Source organism: Rhododendron vialii, chromosome 10a, assembly GCF_030253575.1.
Source record: "Rhododendron vialii isolate Sample 1 chromosome 10a, ASM3025357v1".
In the NCBI taxonomy this organism is placed as follows: Eukaryota; Viridiplantae; Streptophyta; class Magnoliopsida; order Ericales; family Ericaceae; genus Rhododendron; species Rhododendron vialii.
In genome coordinates, this window is record NC_080566.1 from 25,650,096 (window position 1) to 25,667,232 (window position 17,137).

At 38.1% G+C, this 17,137-nt stretch overlaps 1 protein-coding gene across 1 annotated transcript; it reads left to right on the top strand.

Moving 5' to 3' along the window:
• The first annotated feature begins 5,568 nt into the window (after positions 1-5,568).
• LOC131303045 (uncharacterized) lies at positions 5,569-6,417 on the top strand. The gene has a single exon (XM_058329837.1). It carries the CDS (start codon positions 5,569-5,571, stop codon positions 6,415-6,417), a length of 849 nt encoding a protein of 282 aa, XP_058185820.1.
• Positions 6,418-17,137: the final 10,720 nt, after the last annotated feature.

Consider the following 17,137-nt stretch of genomic DNA (forward strand, 5'->3'; position numbering starts at 1 on the left):
ACTCGTGTCATTTCCTACACATTGCAAACAATACGTTAGAACACATGAATTAAAGGTAGGAGCATCGGATAGTAACTTCTGAATAAAGACATATAAATCGAATTCTAAATAGCGGGGAACAATCGGACTCTAATGTTCGAATGGTGTAAAATATTTCTGTAACACCCCACTTTTATAAACAAAAAAGAGCCAGTACTCTATTTTAGAGTAAACAACCATAATGTTATTTCTCAACAATATCCCTAGATTTTATGAAAGAGTATTCCAGATAATTTAAGAATATTCTAGGCATCAAATGAGTATAATTCTAGGAATATCCTAAGCATCAAAGGTATATACTTGGAATATTAAGATATGAATGGATAAGATAAGATTAGATAAGATTTTCTCTAGATATTATTAGATAATGTTAGAAAGAATTAGAAGAAAATAATAATAGTAATAAGGAGCTAACATTTAGCAAGTCACTTACCGTTAGGATTTAGAGAGTATACTAAGTCGTGACTCAAGATTTATAAAAAATTAGAGTATTTTCAGTGTATAGATCTATCAATTCGCCACATCCCTGTTAATAACAACGCGGTATGTTCTTTCGCAAGGCGTAAGGAATAATCCGGAAAGAATCGGATAAGATACTCAATAGATACAGTTGGATTTTTTTTTAGATTTAGTCTAGATATTATTGGATATTCCTAGATAATAAAAGTTTTGTTTAGATTTTATTAGATATCACTAGATATTACTAGATAATGAAAGGTTTGTTTGGATAAGATTAGAACATGCTAGAACTCTTTACCTACCTAGTATAAATAGGCATACTCCCTTCACATTCATTCCACACCACAAGCACACACATCACACACACACACGACATTAGCAAGAAAGAAACAAAAGAAAGAAGGAAAGAAAGAAGAGAGAGAGAGAAAGGAGGAGGAAAAAAAACTTGGTGTCGTAAACTAATCAGTGATTGTTTGTACGATAATTTGGGCTTCGAGGGTAAGTTGAGTTACGAATATACTCTGGCTACATAATTCTTTCGGATTGTTTATGTTTGTTTTTATAAAATGTTATGTTCGAATATATTAAAAATAGACGTTTTGTACATAGTGCATATTAAGCACGACTTTTTGTGAAAAGGAATTTTTAAAGGAACCTGGGATTAATTTTAGAAAGAGAAACGAAAAATTTTGTGGCAATATTTGGGCAATAGGTTATTTGTGGGCGGTGAGTTATTTATTGGCAGTGAATTGTTCTTGGCACCTATCGATGGATACTGCCGGGTATCCCCTTGGAATTGATATCATTCCCCTTGTTTTGCTGGGGTCGCTCCCCATGCTACTGCCGGTATTTCGCCCATTACGAATTCGAGCCTGGAAGTCGTTGCTAATAAATATTATTGATTTTATTCCTACGGGAAGTTTTATTATGCCATGGTTTATATTGATGTCATGTTTTATGGTAATTGAGATTATGCTCTCCATGCTTTATTCAAATTATCCCATGTTTTCTTATGTAACCCCAGTACATCGTAACTTATTGAATTTGTAACAACCCTGATTTTTATTAAGTAAAAATTTCGTTAAAAATTTGAATTTTATTTTAATACTGGGATTTGCTTCCAAAAACTCCTTTTAATTCTAATAATCCGTCATAATTGATTTTAGTCTTTTAAAATTATATTTCTTGGCTAGAGATTCTACTTGGCAAGTATAGTTAGATTCTAATCAATTAGTTAGAGGAACCTAACTACCAATTCATCTAGTTACTTTCTCCTAACCCTAGATAAGCCTTTTGAACCTCCTTGAACCTTTTGAACCTTTCAAACCCTAATGAAACCTTTTGGACCTAGGTTATTATTACACACACACACACACACACACACACACACACACATATATATATATATATATATATATATATATATATATATATATATATATATATATATATATATATATATATATATATATATATATATATATATATGTAGTCAATCAAGTCATACTTGTCATCTTGGATCTTTACCCATTGGACGATAAAAGTTAGGGAAACTTTTATCCATTGGACAATAGACTTTCCATTAAAAAGATATCTATGCTAGATTGTTAAGCACAAATATATAGTTATATATAGGTATATATACACATGCCTAAAAGGACATATAAGCATTATTTAAGTAGATATTACTTCACCCTTTTATCCATTGGTCAATGACCGCTAGGGAAATTATTACCCATTGGATAATAGAATTAGTCTTGCCAACAAGTACTAGGGTTTATTAAATAAAATATTTTTCTAGATTTCCCATGTGATGATATACTTATATATATATATATATATATATATATATGTGTGTGTGTGTGTGTGTGTGTGTGTGTGTGTGTACTTAGTAGATTTATTACCCTAGATTTCATAAGTACATAATCTAATTTTATAATAAGAACATGTGCCAATTTGGACTATTTTAATAAATGATTTTGATCTTATAATTTTTTAATGGATACTTGGAAATCTTACTAGATTTCATAGTACTATTATATATTTGATTACTTGGACATGAATATATATATATATATATATATATATATATATATATATATATATATATATATATATATATAATAAGAACATGTGTTTAATAGATTTGTTTATTAGGGAAATCTTGGCCTGGGAAATCTTAAAAGATTATTTAGTACTTTAAGTACTTTCTTTTATATATTTCTTGTACATAGAAATATATATATATAAGTACATTGTACGAGAGAGAGAGAGAGAGAGAGAGAGAGAGAGAGAGAGAGAGAGAGAGAGAGAGAAAGAGAGGGAGAGATTTGGTTGTACCTTGCCTTGATCTTCCATGATCTTCTTACATCCTTTCAATCAGGGTTATATATTCTTTCAAGCAAAAATCTATCCTCCATCGTCCTTATATATTTACCTATTCACACAATCTTTGAACCATCACTCTTTCTCCATCAAATCTTCCAAAATCAAATCCAAAGTACTAAATCTAGCCATGCAAGCCTAGAACTAGGTCTTGATCTTTCAAAGAAAGCATGACAAGTTGAATAAAAAATGAGATATGGAGAGGGAGAGAGGGAGGAGCCTTGGCCTATAAATACCAAGCCATTCCAAGCTTAAACTCACACCTTCACTCCTTGCTCCAATTTCTCTCTAGAATTTCTAAGCTTTCCAAGTTCCAAAGTTCAAGTTTCTTGAGTTTTTCTTGAAGTTCCTAAACCGCCACCCGACCACCCTCTCGATCCAAAAAGTTTAAGTAGTTTAGTCAAGATCTAGTTTCGAGAGAAAACCTTTCTCTTTCGAAGCTACCGGAAACCTACCGTAGGAAGTCACTCCATGCAATTGTCAACTAACATTTCGTAGTCGTCACTACCGCCAAGAAGAACGGTAGATTTTCCCTATCTTTTAATCCTAAGTATATGTAGATTATTCTTATCCCCTATCTCTAAGTATATGTAGAATACCTCTACTTACTTACACTACGAATGTTGTTTGTATATCGAAATGCATGGAAGTATTCGTATTTTGATCTTAAGGATGGTTATGAGCATGTATATATGATTACTTGGATTATCTGTTTGATGTGTGATAAAGCATAAGTGGTATCCACTACAAAGGCGTCCGTACATGTGGCGTTATGCTTTAAGTTGTGATATGAGCATGATAGAATAATATAGAGTTGGGTGATCTTGCTAGTTTAGTGTCAGGATTACAATTAATGATTTATGATTACATATGTGAAAAGTCCTACCGCGGAGTCTATGCATGCAACGTGACACAGAAATTGAGAAAGTAGAAACATGACACCTAGGGTGTGGTTAATGAGGAGATGTGTTTTGAAACCGCAATGTGGCCGGACTTGGTAGCCCATTGTGTGTATGAAAACCCGCGATGAGGCCGGACTTGGTAGCCCATCGTGTGGATTGTGAAAACTGCAACGTGGCCGGACTTGGTAGCCCGTTGTGTGAATGAAAACTCGCAATGTGGTCGGACTTAGTAGCCCATTGCGTGGATTGTGAAAACCACAATGTGGCCGGACTTGGTAGCCCATTGTGAAGATTGCCAATGGGGCTGGACGTGGTAGCCTCATTGGTAATATGGCTTGGTTATCCGCGGAGAGGAGCCAATGCAGATTTTGTGTGCCAATGGAAATCCGGTGCGGCAGAACCATTGTGAGGATACTCGGGAGACCGGAACGGCGGAACCGAGGTTGGGTGTGTAAAAATGATTTTGGAAATGATACCGCGGTATATGAAAAGTGAAAAGTGAAAATGAGACACAGTTTACGATGAGTCACGTAGGAGAAACTCAGAAAATCATGGACACCAACGCTAGGAAGATAGCGAATGTGGATGTGTCATTGTTATTCATTTATGCATGAGTTATGTGACAATCATGAGTTTGTGTGCTATATCTATGACCTGCTATTTGTAAGTTATGGGTTAGCGGGTATGAGATTGTTCTGCTGAGCTTTCGTAGCTCATGGTGTTACCTTTGGTGACCCTGACATATTATACTGGTGGCGACGCTGGTATAATGTGTCAGACTTTGTAGATGATCAAGGTGAGCTGTACACCTTGGAGGCCTTTGGTGCTGAGGAGTTGGCTAGGATGGAGGAGCAGGCAGAGCTGTAGTTAGGAACCCTAGTTTCCCTCCCTCGTGTAATAAAAGTACTCTTGTGAGAATTATGATGTAATAAGAGCCAGACTCTGTTTAGAATTTTAATAAAATTATCTATTTAACGTACCCAAAATTCGAGGCGTTACAGAATTGGTTTTGTGTTTTCATAAAACCTTTTCAGGTATTCAGGGTTGAAAGAAGGTTGTCATTATATGTAGAAGATTCCAGTAGTTATGGCCAAATAATAAAAGGGTGTGATGATAAGTGGCATGTGTGTGTTAGCCACATTGATGTATTTTACTTATTGTAGTTCAAAGTTTGTACTGGGTTCGGACTCTAGCAAGCTCTGTTGTAATATATCTTAATTTATAGACTTGAGAGTTTTTAGAATAAAATTTTATGGTTGTTGATATCAAGGCCTATGGTGATTTTTAAATCATTGGCCATGTCACGGATTTTACCCTTCAAATTTGGGTCGTGACAGAGTTGGTATCAGAGCCTAGGTCGTAAAATATTTTTTCTAAAACTCAGAGCTATAGGTTGCGTATACCTTGGGCAAGCTATAGACAAATTCAATATGTGCTTATTCACTATCATATAGTAACACTTAAGTTTAAATTTTGAACACTTTGGTAACCATTAACAACTTCTATAGTATGGACCCGATCGATCTTATGGACAATTATGGAGAGTTCCGAATCTACTAGTCTCAAGGACAACCTTATATGGATGTGTATAAATTTGCATAAGAGTTTGATAAAATTAACGTGTGCGATGCAATAAAATTGGTATAATATACGCTTTTTCGATAAAGTGTTACGCTTGTTTTTGTTGTTTAGTTATTAGAATGGCCAACGGCGATGACTCGGGGTCAACAACCTTACCTTACCAACCGAGGACAACAACGACAGATTAATAAAGCTAGAGGGAATGACGGCCAATTTGGCTGGCGTCATTCAGAATTCGCAGCAACAAACGCTACAGCCACCTCCCCCACCTCTAGCAGGAATAGAAATCCCTCCACCACCTCCACCAGTGATTCTAAGACAGGAAGGTGAACCAAATGTAAGGGAGTTCCTCAAACTGAAGCCCCCAACCTTTAGTGGAGGGATGGATGCCAGAATTGTCAAATCTTGGATTTCAGCTCTTGAAAAGATCTTTAAGGTAATGCGCTGCAATGATCAACAAAAGGTGGTGTTGGCAGCCTATCAGTTGCAAGGCGAAGCAGAACGATGGTGGGAAATAATTGAGCCTCAGAATCGAAGAATCAACTGGAGGCAGTTTCTCGAGTTGTTCAAAGGAAAATATCTCCCTCAATCGGTCCAAGATGCGAAGTCTACAGAGTTTCAACAATTGAAGCAACGTGGATTTATGTCGGTAGCCGCATATGAAGCCGAATTTACTAATCTCGTTGAGTATGCGCCGCACATAGTCGCTGATGAAAATAAGAAGGCTCGAAAGTTTGAGGATGGATTGAAGTACGAAATTAGGAAAGTTGTGCGACCAATGAGGCTGCCAACGTATGCTGATGTGGTGGATCGAGCTCTATCGGTGGAACAAGAGATTGAAGAATCAAGGAGATTCACTAAGAATCGTAAAAGACAAAATTTTGGCATTAGAAACAAGAATGGAGGAGGAGCAAACAAGAAACAAAACACCGAACCAACGAAGAATAATAGACAAGGTGGAAATCATATAGCACCAAAGTGTCGAACCTGTGGAAGAGAACATTTTAGAGCCTGTCGTGTAAACATCACTTGTTATGCTTGTAGCCGCTAGAGGCACTACAAAAGTGAATGTCCTAATCTTGCGAGTGGAGCAAATGCGATACCAATCAATCAGACTACAGGAGTCGGGAAGGCCAACACTTGAGTCCAAGGTTGAGCCTTTACCTTGGTACCGGGAGACCCACGTAACGATGAAATTGTGTTGGCAGGTAATATGTTGTTATGTTCGTTACCCGCTTACATATTGTTAGACTTCGGGTCCTTGCATTCCTTTGTATCATTGAAATTTTCCATGAAACTCCCCACTCAACCCGAGCCCCTTGGGTTCAAACTCTCAGTCTCGCAACCTATGAGTAGCAGTACGATCTGCACGATAGTCCATAAGGACTATGACTTATGTTTTGGCGATATCCATCTTTCTACAGATCTCATACCCCTAGAGATGAGTCATTTTGACATCATTCTCGGTATGGACTGGCTATCCGTTAATCATGTCTCTATCGATTGTGCCCACAAAAACGTTATCATCAAAAGCTCTAACCGTGAATTTTGCTTCAAGGGTATGGGAGTAACTTCACCTTCGTACTTAGTATCTGTCGCTCAAGCCCGACGATTACTTAAGAAAGACTGTCAAGGTTTTCTTTGCAATGTCTTATCAACACCAGCGAAAGAATTAAAACTTTCTGATATCCTCGTAGTTAAGGAGTTCGCGGATGTTTTTCCTGAAGATCTACCTAGGATACCTGTGGATCGAGAGATTGAATTCACCATAGAGGTGGCCCCAGGGACCCAACCAGTTTCAAAGGCTCCGTATCATATGGCCCTTGTTGAGCTGAAGGAACTAAAGATTCAGTTGCAAGAGTAACTTGACAAAGGATTTATTAGGCCAAGTACCTCACCATGGGGTGCCCTTGTCCTCTTTGTCAAAAAGAAGGATGGAACGATGAGACTATGCATCGACTGTAGAGAGCTAAATAAGTTGACAATCAAGAATAAGTATCTGTTACCAAGAATCGATGATCTTTTAGACTAGTTACAAGGAGCTCAAGTATTCTTAAAAATTGATCTACAATCCGGATATCATCAATTGAAGGTAAAGGCTGAAGACGTGGAGAAGACGGCATTTCGGACTCGCTACGGCCATTTTGAGTTCCTTGAAATGCCCTTTGGTGTTACAAATCCCGTAGCATTCATGGACCTGATGAATTGCGTCTTCAAGAATTACTTGGATGAGTTTGTAATTGTCTTCATCGATGACATCCTTGTATACTCCAAAGACGAGGCTCAGCATGCAGTACATTTGCGGAAGGTGTTGCAGACATTACAAGAGCAGAAACTATACGTTAAATTCAAGAAGTGTGAGTTCTGGCTAAATAAGGTGGCATTTTTAGGACATGTCATTAGTGGCGAAGGGGTCTCTGTAGATCCCCAGAAGATTGAGGCTATCGTGAACTGGCCGTGACCTACTACCGTGACAGAAGTAAGGAGTTTCTTGGGCCTCGCGAGCTATTATCGAAGATTCGTTCAGGACTTCTCCAAGATTGCATGCTGTTGACTGAATTGACTCAAAAAGGCGAACCATTTGTTTGGACGAAAAAACGCGAGCAAAGTTTCCAGGAGTTGAAGCGGAGACTTACCACAGCATCGATCCTTACACTTCCTGACGGAGTGGAAGGTTTTGCCATTTACAGCGATGCGTCACGACAGGGTTTGGAATGTGTGATAATGCAACACGGCAAAGTCATTGCTTATGCTTCATGACAATTGAAGTCACATGAGAAGAATTATCCTGTACACGATCTCGATTTAGCGGCCGTGATCTTTGCACTAAAAATTTGGCGACACTATTTGTATGGAGTCTCTTGTGACATCTACACCGACCACAAAAGTTTGAAGTACATTTTCACACAAAAGGAGCTAAACATGAGGCAACGACGATGGTTGGAGCTGATCAAGGACTACGACGTCAATATTCAGTATCACCCTGGGAAGGCAAATATCGTAGCAGATGCTCTCAGTCGAAAGGCAACAAGTAATTTGAGTTGTTTACTTACGGAGCAAAGGTTTCTACTAGATGAGATGGATCAAATGGAGTTGGAATTAAAAATCCATGGGCCAAACAGTGTACTTGCAACTATTGTGGCTCTACTAGCAATCATAGAAGAGATTAAGCAGAAAAAAATGGAGGATCCGAAGTTGCAGAAAATTCGCAAAGGGTTGAAAGCGCACCACACCCAAACTTTAAGATCGTTGATGGCCTAATGAAGTTCTGAGGACGAATTTGTGTTCCCAACGTATCAAACATTCAGCAACGAATTTTGGAGGAGTGTCACAAATCCAAGCTTGTAGTTCATCCGGGATAGATGAAAATGTATCAGGATTTGAGGAAAGTTTATTGGTGGATGGGATTAAAAAAGAGCGTCGTTGATTATGTTAATTGATGCCTACAATGTCAGCAAGTCAAGGCAGAAGGACGAAAGCCAGCGGGATTGTTACAACCACTACCGATAGCTGAATGGAAGTGGGAGCACCTCACTACGGATTTCATCGTTGGTTTGCCACGTACCTCTAAAGGAAACAACTCGATTTGGGTGATTGTTGACCGGTAAAGATGACGCATACTATGGATCAATTGGTAGCTCTCTACGTTCGAGAAATTGTTCGACTTCATGGCGTGCCAGTGTCAATCACGTCAGATCGAGATAAGAGATTTACTTCTCGATTTTGGCGAAGCTTCCAGAAGGCACTAGGAACTCATTTAAATTTTAGCACCGCTTTTCACCCCCAAACTAATGGACAATCAGAATGCACCATTCAATCTTTGGAAGATATGTTGCGTGCATGCTCGTTGGATCTTCAAGGGAGTTGGGAAGAACACCTACCTCTTGCAGAATTTGCTTATAATAACAGTTATCAAGCAAGTATCGAAATGTCCCCGTTTGAAGCTTTGTATAGGAGGCAATGTAGATCCCTATCATGTTGGATAGAGGTTGGCATTGGTCAACTGTCAGGTCCAGATATGATCTTCCAAACCACGGAGAAAATCAAATTGATTCAGGAAAAGCTGAAGACCGCACAAGATCGTCAAAATAGTTATGCAAATACTGGAAGGAGGGAATTAGAATTCCAAGTAGGCGATTGGGTTTTTCTAAAGATATCGCCAATGAAAGGAGTTATATGTTTCGGGAAAAAGGGTAAATTGAATCCTCGATATGTGGGACCCTTTGAAATTATCGAAAGGGTCGGGCCTGTTGCTTATCATCTCGAGTTGACATCTAAACTCGCTAATGTTCATGATGTTTTCCATGTTTCTATGCTAAACCCTACGTAGCAGATGCTTCGCATGAACTCACTCGGCCTCCGATTGAGCTACAAGAGAATCTAACTTACGAAGAGCACCCAATTCGTATCATGAATCGACGAGTTAAACAACTGCGTAGTAAAATTATTCCTCTGGTTAAAGTTTGGTGGGAAAACCACTCAGGTGGCAAGGCAACTTGGGAAAAAGAGGATGACATGCGTCAACGTTATCCTGAATTATTCGACGAAGGTACTACCATAATTTAACATCTAAGTTTTACCAAGTTTGGGGGACCAAACTTTTTAAGGTGGAGAGGATGTAATACCCAACTTTTATAAAAAAAATAGAGTCAGTACTCTATTTTAGAGTAAACTACCTTAATGTTATTTCTCTACAATATCCCTAGATTTTATGAAAGAGTATTCTAGATAATTTAAGAATATTCTAGGCATCAAATGAGTATAATTCTAGGAATATCCTAAGCATCAAAGGTATATACTTGGAATATTAAGATATGAATGGATAAGATAAGATTAGATAAGATTTTCTCTAGATATTATTAGATAATGTTAGAAAGAATTAGAAGAAAATAATAATATTAATAAGGAGCTAACATTTAACAAGTCACTTACGTTAGGATTTAGAGAGTATACTAAGCCGTGACTCAAGATTTATAAAAAATTAGAGTATTTTTAGTGTATAGATCTATCAATTCGCCACAACCCTGTTAATAACAACACGGTATGTTCTTTCGCAAGGCGTAAGGAATAATCCGGAAAGAATCGGATAAGAGACGATACTCAATAGATATAGTTGGATTTTTTTAGATTTAGTCTAGATATTATTGGATATTCCTAGATAATAAAAGATTTGTTTAGATTTTATTAGATATCCCTAGATATTACCAGATAATGAAAGATTTGTTTGGATAAGATTAGAACATGCTAGAACTCTTTACCTACCTAGTATAAATAGGCATACTCCCTTCACATTCATTCCACACCACAAGCACACACATCACACACACACATGACACTAGCAAGAAAGAAACAAAAAAGTGAAGGAAAGAAAGAAGGGAGAGAGAGAGAGAGAGGAGGAGGAGGAGGAAAAAAAACTTGGTGCCGTAAACTAATCAGTGATTGGTTGTACGATAATTTGGGCTTCGAGGGTAAGGTGAGTTACGAATATACTTTGGCTACATAATTCTTTCGGATTGTTTATGTTTGTTTTTATAAAATGCTATGTTCGAATATATTAAAAATAGATGTTTTTGTACATAGTTCATATTAAGCACGACTTTTTGCGAAAATGAATTTTTAAACGAACATGGGATTAATTTTAAAAAGAGAAACAAAAAGTTTTGTGGCAATATCTGGGCAATAGATTATTTGTGGGCGGTGAGTTATTTATTGGCAGTGACCTGCTCTTGGCGCCTATCGATGGATACTGCCGGTTATCCCTTTGGAATTGATATCATTCCCCTTATTTTGCTGGGGTCGCTCCCCATGCTACTGTCGGTATTTCGCCCATTACGAATTCGAGCTTGGAAGTTGCTAATAAATATTGTTGATTTTATGCCTACAGGAAGTTTTATTATGCCATGGTTTATATTGATGCCATGTTTTATGGTAATTGAGATTATGCTCTACATGCTTTATTCAAATTATCCCATGTTTTCTTATGTAACCCCAACATATCGTAACTTACTGAATTGGTTTTGTGTTTTCATAAAACCTTTTCAGGTATTCAGGGTTGAAAAAAGGTTGTCATTATATGTGGAAGATTCCAGTAGTTATGGCTAGATAATAAAAGGGTGTGATGATAAGTGGCACGTGTGTGTTGGCCACATTGATGTATTTTACTTACTGTAGTTCAAAGTTTGTACTGGGTTCGGATGCTAGCAAGCTCTGTTGTAATATATCTTAATTTATAGACCTAAGAGTTTTTAGAATAAAATTTTATGGTTGTTGATAGCAAGGCCTGTGGTGATTTTTAAATCACTGGCCATATCACGGATTTTACCCTTCAAATTTGTTCGTGACAATTTCGGATATTAAAATCCGAATGAGGCAACAGATTTCGGATATTAAATTTTGAATGAGCTAACAAATTCAGCTTCTGTAATATTCAAATAGGGGCCATCAGATATTAAAATCAGAATGAAGCAACAAATTTCAGGTATTAAAATCCGAATAACGACGAAATAATTAGACTTTAATATCCAAAAATGTGGAAAAAAAATCAGACTCTAATGTTCAATTAAATTCGAAATACACGAAATATATACACAAAATAGCAGTACGCTCATGGGTTTCTCAACAAAAAATCAAACAAAATCACGTAATAGCAAGATTCAAAATTTTACCGATGTTGAACTTTGAAATCGTTGGTGATACTGGTGTGTTGTGCTCTCCTCTCACACTTCTTCGCCTCAAAGTTGTGCTTCTATTGTGGTGTGGTGGAAGGGGTGTTGTGGTGGTGACTGGGGAGAAGAACAAACGGAAGGAGAGAGAGAAAAAGAAAGACGAGGTAGGTTTGGTGTGCTGGGAGTGGTGACTGGTGAGAGGGAGTGGGTTTGGTGCGGTGTGGTGGCTGGTGGCGGTAATGGTGCTAGTGGCGGTAATGGCAGAAGAAGAAAATGGGGGGAGAGAGAGAGCGCCTGGGTCGACAGAAAAACAGGAGTAAAGAGAGAGGGGTGTTGGGATTGTTGGGTTGTAGGTATAGGGTATAGAAGGGCAAAATGGGGAGTTCAAGGATATTTTCAGGGTTGCATGTAGCAAATCCTTATAAGGTGGTAGTTTGTAGATAGCAATCGGCTGTAAGTAGCACAAACTGGGCTGCGAATAGCAGTGGCCATATTAAACTTTGGGCCTGTTTGGCAGCCTCATTATCCTATTTTCGGTTTCTCCTTTTAACCTTTTGGCTGCTTGGCCGAGAATGAGAGAACTCATTCCACCATAATGGTTTTCACTTTTGAAGAAAGGAGAATAGAAACGAGAAAGAGGTCTTGAGGTGTTTTTGCCATTTTTGTTTTCAGCCATGTCAAAAGACATCCCTACCCTCTCCATTTGTCCATATTCTCGAACTTAATTATGCATATGCAAGCCTTTTTTGAACTTAATTATATGTAAGTGCTAACCCAGTATTGCTAATATTTATAGGATCTTATCTATTCTTTTAGGCCTTTTTCCATGGTCCATATTCTACATGTGTTTTCATTTATAAAGAATATCAAGGTGGCTATAGATGTAAAAAAATTGTTACCAGAGATGGGTACCTAAAATCTTTTCAATTACTTCGATTTAACTTAATTGTTGTTTTAATTAAAAAAATCAAAACATTGTTGGAGGAAAGTAAGAACAAAAAATACTTGAAACAATAAAAACATAATATAAAAACAATCCTACCAAACTCTGAAATTCATTCTTTGAGAGAGAGAGACAGACGCTTGTTCAGTTCGCCAAGGCGGTCGACAGCAGTGTTTCAATGGCTTGCGGTTTAGCTAAGTCAACCTTGGGAGGAAGACGCTGGTGCAACCTACAACACCCTCGGTAGGCGGCGAATCTTTCTTAAGGTGACTGTGGTATCACACAGGACTCAGTTCCGATTCAGAAAAGATCTGTTTTTATCTCATTTGGTTAAATCTGCTTGGTATTTGTAATTTGTTTCGATCATGTGATTGTTAACAATGAAATTGTTCTCTAGATTTTTGCCTTTGCCGAATTTTTCCCAACAAGCTTAAGAAAGATTTTGATCATTGATCGGCAAACGAATTCTAGAAAACAATTTCAATTTTGGACTAACCTTTGAGTTGTAACAACAGATTCAACACAGATTGATTTCGTGGTGGAGTACCACTGGTGTTAGACATTTAATCAATTTGGGCAGATTGATTGATGGTTCATATGAGTTTATAAGAGATTATAACAGACCTATTTGGCTTCAGCCTTAATCAGTCATGTGCGATTCGATCTTGAGGGATAAACGGATGGCTACGGCCTTAGGCAGTCGTGCAAGATTGGCCTCGGACTGATATCAATCGGCCTTTGGAGCAGTCTACTTGGCTTAAGCCTTGACGCTGCTCAGCCATGATTCAGTGACCAGTTGACTGTTCAACCTCTAGAGTGCCCTGCTCGGCTTATGCCATAACGCTGCTCGGCCACAGTCCTCTGATGGTTTGCTCAGTGGATGTAGCCCTGTGCATGGCTTTGGAATCAACCAGTGGAAGGCTTGGTCTGCTCAGCCCTTGACACACGACCTGTTGTGTTAGCCAGCACAGGTTCTGGTTTGCTTGGCAAGAACAGCGTGGGAAAGTGGTCCTGAAGATGACTTCGGGAAAAAAGTTGACTCTAAATAATGTGCTGTTCGTGCCAAATATTCGTAAGAATTTGGTTTCTGGTTCACTATTGAGCAAGCATGGCTTCTGCTTGGTTTTCGAGGTTGATAGGGTCACTCTGACTAAAGCTGGAATGTACGTAGGGAAAGGTTACATGACCGATGGTCTTTTTAAGATGAGTGTAATGACTGCTATCCTTACTATCAATAAAATGAAATCTCATGTTGCTTGTGTGCTTGAGTCTTCCTTTTTGTGGCATGGTAGACTAGGTCTGTTAATTACAATTCTATGCGTAGATTAATTAACTTGGACCATATTCCAGCTTTCCAATTTGATAAAAAAACACAAGTGTGAGACTTGTGTAGAGGCTAAAATGCTGAGAGCATCTTTCAAAGTAGTAGAAAGAAGCACATAACCTTTGGGTTTAATCCACACTGATATGTGTGATATGAAATATGTCCAAACTCTGGTCGGGAACAAGTATTTCATTACTTTTATTGATGTTTCCAATTTGATAAAAAAACACAAGGGTGAGACTTGTGTAGAGGCTAAAATGCTGAGAGCATCTTTCAAAGTAGTAGAAAGAAGCACAGAACATTTGGGTTTAATCCACACTGATGTGTGTGATCTAAAATATGTCCAAACTCGGGCCGGTAACAAGTATTTCATTACTTTTATCGATGATAGCACTCGGTAATGCTATGTGTATTTGCTGAAAAGCAAGGATGAAGCTCTGGAAAAATTTGTTCATTACAAGACTCAGGTTGAGAATCAACTGAGCAGAAAGATTAAGGTGGTTAGAAGTGATTGTGGTGGTGAATGTCGGTCACTATTTAGAGAATTTTGTGCTCAACACGGGATTATCTATGAAACCACAGGACCTTATTCGCCTCAGATTAACGGAATTGCTGAGTGCAAGAATCGTTCATTGAAGGATATGATGAACGCTATGTTGATCAGTTCTGGGTTGCCTGTGGGGAGATGTTCTCACCGCTAATTACATCCTCAGTAAAATATCTCGCAAAGATGTTGGTAAAACCCCGTATGAATTGTTTAAGGGTAGGAAGCCTACCTATACATTCTTACGAACATGGGATTGTCTAGTGAAAGTGGCTGTACCTCTTCCTAAGAAGGAGAAGATAGGCCATAAAATCGTTGATTGTGTGTTCATCGGTTATGCAGATGATAGTAGTGCCTATCAATTTCTTGTTGATAAGCACCCAATATTGTGTATATTTGGTGCGCCTAGTCCCGGTTTATGTCGTTTATTTATTGTTTTCCTTAGTTTTTATATAATTTGCACGTAAGGTGTTTTCTCAAGCGTTACAGGTAAACTGCCATGAAATGCCGTTTGTTGACCCAACTTTAGCCCATGAGTATGCCCGAGTGCCGGAGGTAGCGCAAAACAAGGCCGGCAAGGCTTTAGAGGCATTTGGAGGGCCATCGGGCTGTCTAAGGATTGTCAGGTGTGAAGGAAGGCCAAAACCTGGAATGCTGGTGAAAAGCAGGCGGTATCGATAAAGGCAAAAGGGCTGTATTGATACTATAAGGAAACAAAGCATTTGGAAGAAATCCATAGGAAAGATGTATCGGTACAGGCATTTTTGCCGTATCGATACGGGTGTTTTTCTGTAGATCTTTTCTGCTTTTTGGACTTTCCACTTATAGAATGTTTTCTACTTTTGGGATATTTTCAAATATTTGGGAGAGAGAGAGAGAGAGAGAGAGAGAGAGGCCACTTTGTATAAATAGAGCTACCTTCTCTCTTCTTTACTCTCTCTTGTCTCTTACACTTTAAGTCTTTTAAAGTTTTTAGAACTCCATTAATGTTTTAAAGATTTTGAGTTATTTCCTTCAAGAACACCTTAAGGTATTAATCGTTTATTGTTTTCTCATTTATTAATGTTGTAGCAACGGTTGAGATCCTTACTAATATCAAGTTTATTTCCATTTTCGTCGGTTAATCATGTTTTCTTTCTTAAGCATGCTTTCTAGTCTTTTTTCCCATGTGTGAGTAGTACCGTGGCTAAGTCTTGGGTTATTCCAATGATTTAGGTTGTTATGTGGTCCTCAAACCCCCGGGCTTAAAAGCATAGTTTTTAGAATAGAGCTTAGGAAAAGCCAAAAAAACATGAGAGAACAAATTACTATTGCTTATTGAAGGACACCTAAGCGACTAAAGTTGAATTCTTTGAATAAAGAGACTGAAGTATGAGTCTTCTTACCTTACCTAATAACACTCATGCACATATACACACGAATGCATGCACACAGCACACACACAAGAATAGGTACACCAAAGCAAACACAATCGTATAACCCCATCAAAGGACTCTTGGTTTGATCAGGTTTTTAATTTGGCAGGTTTCATCGCACTTGAGCACGCAAAAATGTGCGAAGCATGGGCATTAAACTAGTTTAACTTGACGAGTTTGGGGAATGTGGTGGGGTTTTTTTTTTTTGGTCTTAGACATTAGGATTTTTTTTATGGTTGATGTTAACAGCCACCCCAAATATGAAATTGTATGTGTAGCCATCATGACATCGCAGGTAAGGCAGTTTAAATCGCACTCCTAGTATTCTCCATCCTGGATATGGATCTTTGCAATTTGTTTCCCAATGGCTTGGAAAATCCATTTAGAAACTCGTTTGATTTGAAATTTGGTTTACATGTTTATTTTACTATTTATAACCACATCGATAACATGCTCTTTGGAACTCTACCATCCTGACAAGAGGCTTAAGGTAACTGTTTTGAACACATCTTTGTCCTTTGTTTTGGCTGATTGGAATGGTAGTTTAACATTTTCTCCTTCTTTGACAATGCATATTTGTCCTTTTGGGCAAAGTATATTCAACTTGGGTTCAAAAAACGTTGATTACGATAGTTTGGGTGTCACGCCCCGCCCCGCAAACGGCATCCAAAGTGGGCCCGAGTCGACGCAGTCGCGTGGCATTCCACACAGAAGACCAAATCGATCACCCCTCACAACCTGTCAGAATAAACACCCAACGGAAGACTTATCACCTTAACATAAAAATAAGTCAACGTATTGACCAACCAACTACGACGTCGATTATACCTAAGCAACAATATCTACATTATAGTACTTTAAAAATTCTATACTTCAACAT